The sequence below is a fragment of the Arachis ipaensis genome, chromosome B7, assembly GCF_059453495.1.
Source record: "Arachis ipaensis isolate K30076 ecotype BB chromosome B7, ASM5945349v1, whole genome shotgun sequence".
NCBI lineage: Eukaryota > Viridiplantae > Streptophyta > Magnoliopsida > Fabales > Fabaceae > Arachis > Arachis ipaensis.
Genome location: NC_142442.1, coordinates 142,149,694 through 142,159,641, shown reverse-complemented (window position 1 = coordinate 142,159,641; position 9,948 = coordinate 142,149,694). Strand labels below are relative to the sequence as shown.

Here is a 9,948-nt window from a genome sequence, read left to right as displayed (position 1 = left end):
TAAATTCTTTATACCATACATCAAACTTAAATTCTTTAAACTAGTGCTTTTTATGAGGATAAATTGAGCGGAGGAATGTTTTCTTTTTTTCCCTAGTGAGTAGAGAAAGTTGGGGCAGTTGGGTAATGAAACGGCTTTTGTGTACGTGACATATTCATCACTTCAGTTTAGGAGAAGACCTATTCTTACCAATTAAATCAGTATCCGAAATGAGTTAATAAAATGTTCTGTATTGGGCCAAGACCAAATCTGTTTTATTAATAATACCGAAAACAAAATGTACATAATGTGAAAAGTTAATAGTATATATCAATTACCAAATATCATATGAAAATGTATACATGGTTGTTTTCAGATTCATTTGATATTTATTATTAACTAATACGTCAGCCTCATTCCTTTGCTATTGAAAACTTCTTGTGCATATGACCATAATAATTTTTGCCCCCACAGAACTGTTGGCTACTGAAAAAATAAAAAAAAAAAGAAAAGAAAATTTTGAATTATAAACCTCAAATAGCCATTAAAAAATCTAATGTGATAACTATCAATCTATTTTAATATATTATTAATAATTTTGTGATAAAAATAAAATAAAAAATTAATTTAAATTATGAACGTAAGTTAAAAAATTAAAATGAGTAAATTAAAATTTTAACATTAAATTAAAATATGAATATAATTTTAGAAATTAATTTAAATATTAACTCTTTTCTTACTTTATCGGTTTTCTCGTTTTAAAACAACTTCATCATATTAATATATCATTCCTCAAATTAAATGAAATAATAAATCAGTATTTAAAATTCGAAATATACTGTAGTACTCAACTAGAAGATAAAAGTGTATTTCAGTGTTTTAAACGTTGTTCTTTGATATTTGACAACTTTTTTTCTCTGAACGCTAACGTGATTATACATTCTAAAAACTCATTCACTAAAAGCAAGAAATTATAACTTCTGCGTTTACTCAACGCACGTTTAGGTTGTTTCTAGTTATTATTGGTTTTTCCATAATTTTTTCTAAATAAATACTGAGAATATTAAAACAATTATTCTAATTTTTGTGCACTGTTTACTATTTTAATTTTTTATAATATATATTATTGTTCCTATTAAAAATGATAAATTAAATAAAAAATTAATTATAAATAATAATAAAAATATAACTTGTAAAAAATTAAAACCTAAAATAATAATAAAAATAAGATTATTAAGAGGACTTAAAAAGAATACTAAAATATGTTATTTTATATATTATTTTTAATTTAATAAATAAATATTAATTTTACTATAAAAAATACTTAAAAAATTGTCAATTTTTATATATTATTTTTAATTTTATAAATAAATATTAATTTTATTATAATAATAAAAAATTATAATATACTAAAAGAGAGTACTATAAAAAATATTATATAAAAAATTAAATATATTTAAAAAAATAATATTATAATTTAATATTATATTTTTTAGTAATTAATTAATTATTTATCTAGAAATAATTTTAATTAATATTATCTAAATAATATTTATTTTATCAAAATTAATTTTAGTAAAAATTGCCAAACATACCTCATGTTGACACAAATTCACTTTTAACCAAAATTAATTCTACAAAATTACTTCTATTCAAACTCTAATTTTTGCCCAATGTGAATCCAAACACACATATATAAGACTTCAATGGTGATGGCGTTTTCTTTTTCTGTACCCAAAAAAAATTGTTTTATATATGCATTGGTAATTTGGTATTACCGCAAAGTTGAGCTCAAATTAAATACGCTCAATATAGCTGCATATCGCATAAACGCGATTCTATTGGTATTTCAATCTTATAATATTACATTTGTTTTTTCACAGATACGTTAGCCATTATATGATTTATGAAGGTCCACATGCGTGTGTTGTGGCACATTAATCAAACATTAAACCACTAATAGCCCACGCAGTCATCTTTTTTGTGAACAAGTGCGGATTTAGATTTCATCAAATCTGCTTTATTTCGTGCTTCGTACGGATTCCTTTTAAAAGGAACCTCTGATAATGACACCCAACAATCACTGCATAACACGTCAGTTTTACAAAATGCTTCGATCCAAATTCTATGTTAAAATATGTTAGCATTAACGTAATTATATTAACTCAATCCAATCAATTTTACACTCGACCATTATTCTATTGTCATCGTTATAATATTTTGAATCTAATTACCGTGACCCGGCTTTGTGCACTCTCATTCCACCTCCTATTTCTATTTCTATTTGGTTTTAGTTTTCATCCCACTAACTAAGAATTTGCAGGCAAAGATGCACGAGGGAATGTTTATTTTGTTCAAAATAACCAATTTTACTCTTTCATCTAATGTCACAAATACCAAAATGGATCATTTTTTAAAATTTTACTACTAAAAATATTTAGGTAGCATTTGTTTTGAAATATTGAGACAAAAATAGGAAGACCGTAAAATTCATATTTGTTAGTTTTAATATTGGTATTAAAATTTTTGTTTCTATCCCCAAAATTTCAGTATTTTAGTACTTTCAAAAAATGGGGATACATGGGACTAAAATTTTTAATGATGGAGACGGAAACTTTAATCAAATTTTATACCTAAAATACCTTCATTTCAATTAATTAATTCCAATTTTACTCTTTTTACAAATTAAATTAGAGTTTCATTCTTATTTCAATTTATTTCTTTCACTTTGCACCAAACATAATACTAAGATTTATTTCAATTATCAATCTCAGTCTTTCTATCTCTATCTCTCTACTAAACGTTACTTTAATGAACTTTACAACATTTTAAGAGTACATCAAATGTTTAGTTAATTAGTTTTTAATTAACATTAATTAATTTTAATATTTAAATTTATAATTTAAAATTTAAAATAATTATTAAAAATTAATCGATATTGACTAAGAAAATTAGTTACCAAATATTAATAATCAATATTTTGATACATGATACACAAAAAGCATTGTCCAGGTCGTAGATACTACTCTAGATTTAGGCAATTTTCTCCAATGTTGTTGGGCTCTGAAAAAGCTTGATGCTTCCTGATGTGTACGAAGTTGTTGGATGAGTGGCAAAAAATTCGGTTGTATCTCAAAAGAATGTAAAAATAATTTTTTATTATTATTAATATCTAATAATTATAATAAATAATTATTGGTAACTAAACATTCTTGGTATTAATAAATATTTTTATAAATCAATATTGTACCTTGAACCCTTGTTTATGAAAACTAAAAAATTTACTAGTAAATGTTTTAGAAGTAATTGCTAAAGTTATTAATATAAGAAATATATAAAAATATACTAAACAAAAATGGGCTAAAATTTTTATATATGAATAATTTTAGTGTGAAATATAATAATATTTGATTATTTTAGTGTTCTATACGGTTGTGGTAGTAGCATAAAACGTTACTGATATTTTACAATAATTTTTTTTAATCATAAAAGAACAAAACGTCACTGACGTTTTGTAATAAAAAATATTATTTTAATTATTAAAACACAAAACGTCATTAACGTTTTTTTTAAAAAAATATTATTTTAATGAAAAACACAAAATATCATTGACATTTTGTACATGATCATAGTAATGTTTAACATACAGTTTGGTTTATCTTAAAGGATTTCACCCTAAAAATGCAATATTAAAAAAAATTCACAAAAATGGACATTTCAATTGTAATTATATTAAATAAAAGAACTTCAAAATTTTCCATAAGAATGACGTTAGTCAATGCCTTCAAAACAATCAACCGAAAAAAGGTTTAAAAGGTATCAGTATTATATTGATAAAGTTAATTAATTTTTAAAAATATTTGGTAATCAAAGAAAATTAGTCAAAAATAATCATAATTTGTCTTATTTAATATTTATTAATAATTACGACAATTAATGAATGTTAAATAACACAAATTTTAGCTGTATTTTTTGTCTCCTTAACATTATCCATTAATTTTTTGTGATATAAATATAAAGTTAAGTATCACTACTATTTATATAACTAAACATAATTATTATCCATAACTAGTATATTAATAAGTATTAATGTGTTTATTAGTTTTTTATAAATAAAATATGTACAATAATAATAAATATAAAATTAGTTAAGATTTTAATAAAAAAATTGAACTTAAATTTTAGAATAAGATAAATATTTATTATGAATGATATATAATAACACACATTTAAAAAGAATTATATACCGAACTTCACAAATATTCTCTTTATATAATTGTCTATATATAATAAATAAATTATAGTTCAAATAATATAATTTTTTCATACACACTTCAAAGTAGTTTAGATTCGGTCTTTTTATGTTTAGTAAAAAAAAAAAAGAATGAAAAAAGTTGCAAAGAAAGAAGTAGTTCTAGTTCTGCTCTAGCCAGTTTTATCCAAAGTGGGGCCCACAAAGTAGCACTTTTTCTCTTTCCCTTTTGTATGATGATCCTATTCTCTCTCTCTCTGAGGAATCCCTAACACGAACACAATTTCTAATCTCATAATATCATATCTTCGATATCTCTATCTATTTCTCTTTTTTTTATGGTTTTTTTTTTCTGATGGAATTTGTTCCCACTCCTGTGTGTCTGTCCCCCCCACCCGGCATCACCCCTTTTTCCTGCGAATTTCTCGTCTCTTTCTCTTAATTTCCGCCATTGGTTTTTCCCTCACCCTTCTCCTCTGACTCGTTCTTCTCCTCTTCTCGCTCTCTCAATCCCACTATTCCACTCTCTTTCTTCGCTTTCTTACCTGCTGTCAACGATTGTTCAGCTAACTCTTCTTCTTCTTCTTCCATTAGAAAAAATTCAAAGGAGAGTCTTTCCGTCTGTTGGCCTTTGGAATTGTTCAATTTAAGTCACAAACAAGATCGACTGTGTCTTCATAGGTCAGACTAGTACCCAGTTGGTCAAAGTTGAGATTTTGGATCCTAGTTGAAACTGGGTTGGATCCATTCCTTTGTGCAGTTCAATAATTCCTAGCTTGGAGCTTCAGGATTAACAGTTTGATTGGGTTTCTTTTTTCTGTTTTTTTTTTTTATTTGGGATTGAAGCATCATCATCATCATCATGATGCATTTGGTGCATGTTTGCAATTTAACATAGAGATATAGAAAGTAAAATCCTTTGATTGAATACTTGAATTGGGAAGAGTAAGGTAAAGGATGAAGAGAGGGAAGGATGATGAGAAGGTTATGGGGCCAATGTTCCCGAGATTGCATGTGAATGATACAGAGAAGGGAGGGCCAAAAGCACCACCAAGGAATAAGATGGCTCTTTATGAACAATTCAGTATTCCCTCTCAAAGGTTCAACTCTGGTGTTCTTCCACTCAATCCAAATACTTCTACTACTAACACACCTCCACCTCCAGCATCCTCAACCCAGGTAATTGTTTTGATTCTCTCACTATGGCTTTACTCATAGTCCTATTTGCCTTATTTGTTACTTTATTTATCTGTAAGTTGATGATCATGTGAGGGAACATAAGACTATTTATGCCTTGTTACTTTAGTTGGCACTTAGTGGCTGTTGAGTTTTTATCAACTAACTAGTTGTTTGGATTGTTCTAGTTTTTGGGTGCTTTGCATGTGTAAATTAAGAATTGATTCGTGGAAAAGTTTATGGGCCAGCAACTTTGTTAAATTTCTGGCCAGCATGTAACCAGCAAAGAAAAGTGAGCCATTGGATGAAATCTCACACCCATCTCACACCATTAAAACTATCATTGATGGCTATTTGATGACTACAAATCACAAAATTGCTGGCCCCCTAGCATTCCTCTTGATTCATTTGTTTAATTATTGGATGAACATTTTTTGCAGGGGACTGGTCCTGAGAGAAACTATGCGTTCCCTTATCAATTCCCCCCACAAACTCCTACTCGCCGAGCTGAAAAATATAGTGTTTCTCGCCAATCTGAGGTGGCAAATGGGAATGGTTCATTGCTACAACTCGAACAGAGAAAGAAGGTGGATGAAGATGACTTTAGAGTTCCTGTATATGTTCATTCAAGAATTGGTCTATCTAACAATAAAAGGCGTGAAAGCTTGGATGGGGAAAAGCTCGTTCCATCGAGCTCTAGGTATTTTGGTTCCTCAGTAGCAGGGCAAAATGATTGTGTAAGGAATCCAAAACAACTTGGCTCCTCACTCGTCAATACGAGAAAAGATCGGAGAAGTGAGACCGAAGGTCTTCCACAAGTGAGCACGAATAAGGAGCAATCGGTAGTATTTGTCAGAAAGATATCATTGACAGGAGAGAATATTGACATTTTGGCCAGGCAATCCAAGGTGAATCCAAGTCAAGAGTTTCAAGATAGTCCTCTGTCAAAACATAGCAGATTACGACAGGATGGTGCTTGCACACAGCGCGAAGGCAGAGCTGGGTCACAATCCAATGGCATTGGACACGTTGATGGCGTTGCTGAGTCTACGAGGGAGACAGACAAAGGAAATGTCCCTACAACAAACCAAACCAGTCCAGCAGAGGCTATCAATGACACTGAATGTCGTGATACCAGGACTGGTGGTGCGACACAGAAGAGAAACTTAAACAAAAGTGACAATATTTCCAAGATTTCTGTGGTAGAGAATTTGTCAACTTCAGATTTATCTCCTGATGATGTTGTTGGGATTATAGGTCAGAAACATTTCTGGAAAGCTAGAAGAGCAATTGCCAAGTAAGTATTTTTTGTTGCTTGCAAGTACGATAGCCTTCTTTTGTGGTCCAAAATGTGAAAGATTTATCATGTGTAACTTTTTACATTCTTTGTGTTGGAAACTTCTTAATTGTTCATTCTTCGGAATACTGTATTTTTGATGTGAAACAGAAGAAAAAAGGGTCATCGTTTTGATTTTAATAAAATTAGTCTTCCATGTGTGTTTTTAACTTTTTATTATTTCAAATTGAGTGAGAAAACTTTTTTTTTATGACAAATGACTAGGTATGTAATCTTTGAGAGCAATTGTTATCAGATTTATATCAATACATCCCAACCTTCTGAAAGATGTCAAGTTTAAGATTTCTGTGGAGATATCATATGTATTGAGTTATAGACTGGAAGCTATTCTGCTTACCGGTAGTAAGTGGTCTATGTATCCTCATGTGTACTTCCAAGTTCCAACATGATCATGCCTAGTTCCAAAAGCTTATTGTCCATTATATTTTGATTTGTATGTATCTCAAATCTTCACTGGATAAGTATATGCTATTTTGTTGATTCAACTCCTGTTGTTCTCTACAGCCAACAAAGGGTGTTTGCAGTCCAAGTTTTTGAGTTGCACAGATTGATAAAGGTACTCTCCCGCATAGTTCATTCTAGATCAAAATGGGAAGCTTGTTATCTTATCTCACACCTGCTGGAGTCCATTCATACAGAATTGCAGCTTAAATCTTTTTTGTTTAAACAGGTCCAAAAGTTGATTGCAGGATCACCAGATATTTTGATTGAAGATGCTGCTTTTCTTGGAAAGTCTCCCCCAAAGGGCTCTACGCCTAAAAAACTGGCGATCGAATATGTTGTAAAACCTAGGCAACCGAATCTTAAGCGCAAGGATGAATCTGAGAAGCTACATCATAAAATGGAATGTTCAGCTGAGAATGCGGTTGGGAAAACATCTCTTTCATCTGTGAAAAATGGTAGTCACCCTTCAAATTACACCCCTTTTGCTGGGAACCCATACCAGACAAATTCGGCTGCTGATAGCGGAATGGGTCCGTGGGGTTTCCATCAGTCTCCCGGGCACCAGTGGTTAATTCCAGTTATGTCTCCGTCTGAAGGGCTGGTCTATAAGCCTTATCCCGGGCCTGGATTTACCGGAACTATGTGCGGAGGATGTGGGCCGTTTGCGCCTGCTCCTATGGGTGGTACCTTCATGAATCCTGCATATGGAGTACCAACTTCTAATCAAGTACCTGGGGTTCCACCAGAGACACCCCCAGGCAGTCATGCTTTCTTCCCTCCATACGGCTTGCCAGTTATGACTAAAGCCATGTCGGAGTCAGCTGTTGAACAGGCGAACCAGTTCTCTGCTCGAGGCTCTCAAGGGCAAAATGACCATTCACAGGGTGGGGACGCCAATCCAAGCACAAATAATCAAAACTCAAATAATCTGCCAGATCCGAGAAATGGAACAATATCAAATGTGATGAGATACCAGGTATGCTCTAGGGAGGTTGAATTGCAAGGGAGTTCTGCAACTAGTCCTAGTGAAACGGCGCAAGGGCGAACCGATGCAGGAAGAGATGTGCTTCCTCTTTTCCCAATGGGTCCAGTAACACCAGAGGGTGCCCCTCAGTCTCTTGAAACCGGGCAGCAAACAAGAGTGATCAAAGTTGTACCTCACAATAGAAGAACAGCAACTGAATCAGCAGCTAGAATTTTCCGGTCGATTCAAGAAGAAAGAAAACAGTATGAATCAATGTGAGTGCTGTTTATTGAGCATTTGAGTAGGTAAAACTTAAAAAGTATATACTGCAGTAATATTTTGGGGGGGCCTTGGCATCATGTAACAAGCTATTGTATTTTTTTTTTCCCTTAAAAGAAACTATACACTGGTATGTATGTATGTATGTAGATGTATGTAGCATATTATAACTAGTCAAAATGTAATATACTACTGTAAGCTATTTCTATAAGAACTTCTTGGTCATGCCATAGTAAAAACTGATTAGGTTCTCTTTCTCCCATTATGATGGGAAGGACCTAGGGAGGTACATTTTGACCCATATAGTTTTATCATTTCATGTTTCAATAATCGCATTTCCTCAAAAACATTAGCTATTGTAATGGAAATTCAGAGACAATAGGCTTGTATGTAGTGGACAGTGTTGTAACAATAAGGTTCTGCAGCTGTTGGATATACGGAGGGTACTTTAGAAATACAAGACTTTGAAATATGCTTTCCGGTGCTCCAAAAAGTTGTTTGACGCCAACAATTTTATGATCTTCTGAAAAAAAAAAACTAGATGGTATTAATTGTGATCTTTCACTCTTTATTACTCTCTCTCTTATATTTAATTTTGGTCTCACTTTGAGAGATCACATTGCTTTTCCTCAAAGTGTTGAAAAAACTGGAGATGATCTATTTCCTAAATAAAGGAAAGAAATAGAATATTGTGTGTAAGTTGAATAGAAAATATATAGTAAACTATTATTTTCCAATAAAATAAGTGAAGGATGCTCTATAACAAAGGCTTGATAGACATGGTAAAGTAATTTTGATACTCATCTATATGAGATTTTTTTTTTCTTTTAATTTTTTATTTTAGGAATAAAACCGAGTACCATAGGATTATAGTGATTTCCCACTAGAAAAATTCGAAATTTTACATAAAATTAAAAAATAAATTAAATACATAAAAATAAAATTATAACAAGATTTAAATTATAAAATCGTAAAAATTTTGTAAAATTTATTAGTTTATATATTGGTCCGATAAATAAAATTATGACCAATTATATTAAGAGTTAAAAAAATTCATAATCACACCATTTATTATTTGGATTAATAGTCAAATTAATTCTTGAAAAATAATGTATTTTTTAAGTTTATTCCTAAAAAATTTTTTCAATTAAACTAGCCCACTAGAAATAAAAAATTAATCATATTTGTCCTTTAGTCACTCCATTAACAATTTCTGTCAACAATTAATGTTGTGAAACGTCAATTGACAATATACATAATATCCAACATGTCTAATTAAAAACTAATATACGTTTATAAAAATTTATTAATTTTGTTTTTTTTTTCTCAATTACATAGACTCTATGCCTAATATATCTAGCAACTAAATTGATAGATTTTCAAAACATATTTGGTTAGCGTCTAATTAGACTTGTTAGATGTCATGTATGCTACATTTTACATCATCAATCATTAACGAAAATTGTTGAGAACTATCGAACGAGATATAAAGAGTTA

The 9,948-nt window shown here is 30.5% G+C and overlaps 1 protein-coding gene across 1 annotated transcript; it reads left to right on the top strand.

The window, feature by feature from the left end:
• Positions 1 to 4,412: 4,412 nt before the first annotated feature.
• On the top strand, positions 4,413 to 8,751 carry LOC107606335 (protein EARLY FLOWERING 3). Its single transcript, XM_016308386.3, has 4 exons — positions 4,413 to 5,410; positions 5,848 to 6,704; positions 7,269 to 7,320; positions 7,435 to 8,751. Exons 1-4 carry the CDS (start codon positions 5,189 to 5,191, stop codon positions 8,449 to 8,451), a joined length of 2,148 nt encoding a protein of 715 aa, XP_016163872.1. The 5' UTR covers positions 4,413 to 5,188; the 3' UTR covers positions 8,452 to 8,751.
• The last annotated feature ends 1,197 nt before the right edge of the window (positions 8,752 to 9,948 follow it).

Bases quoted from the DNA above. Each gene is read 5' to 3' on its own strand.
- LOC107606335 (XM_016308386.3), top strand. From the start codon at position 5,189: ATGAAGAGAGGGAAGGATGATGAGAAGGTTATGGGGCCAATGTTCCCG. The intron at 6,705-7,268 runs GTAAGTATTTTT...TGTTCTCTACAG, and splicing joins GCTAGAAGAGCAATTGCCAA to CCAACAAAGGGTGTTTGCAG. The intron at 7,321-7,434 runs GTACTCTCCCGC...TTGTTTAAACAG, and splicing joins AGTTGCACAGATTGATAAAG to GTCCAAAAGTTGATTGCAGG.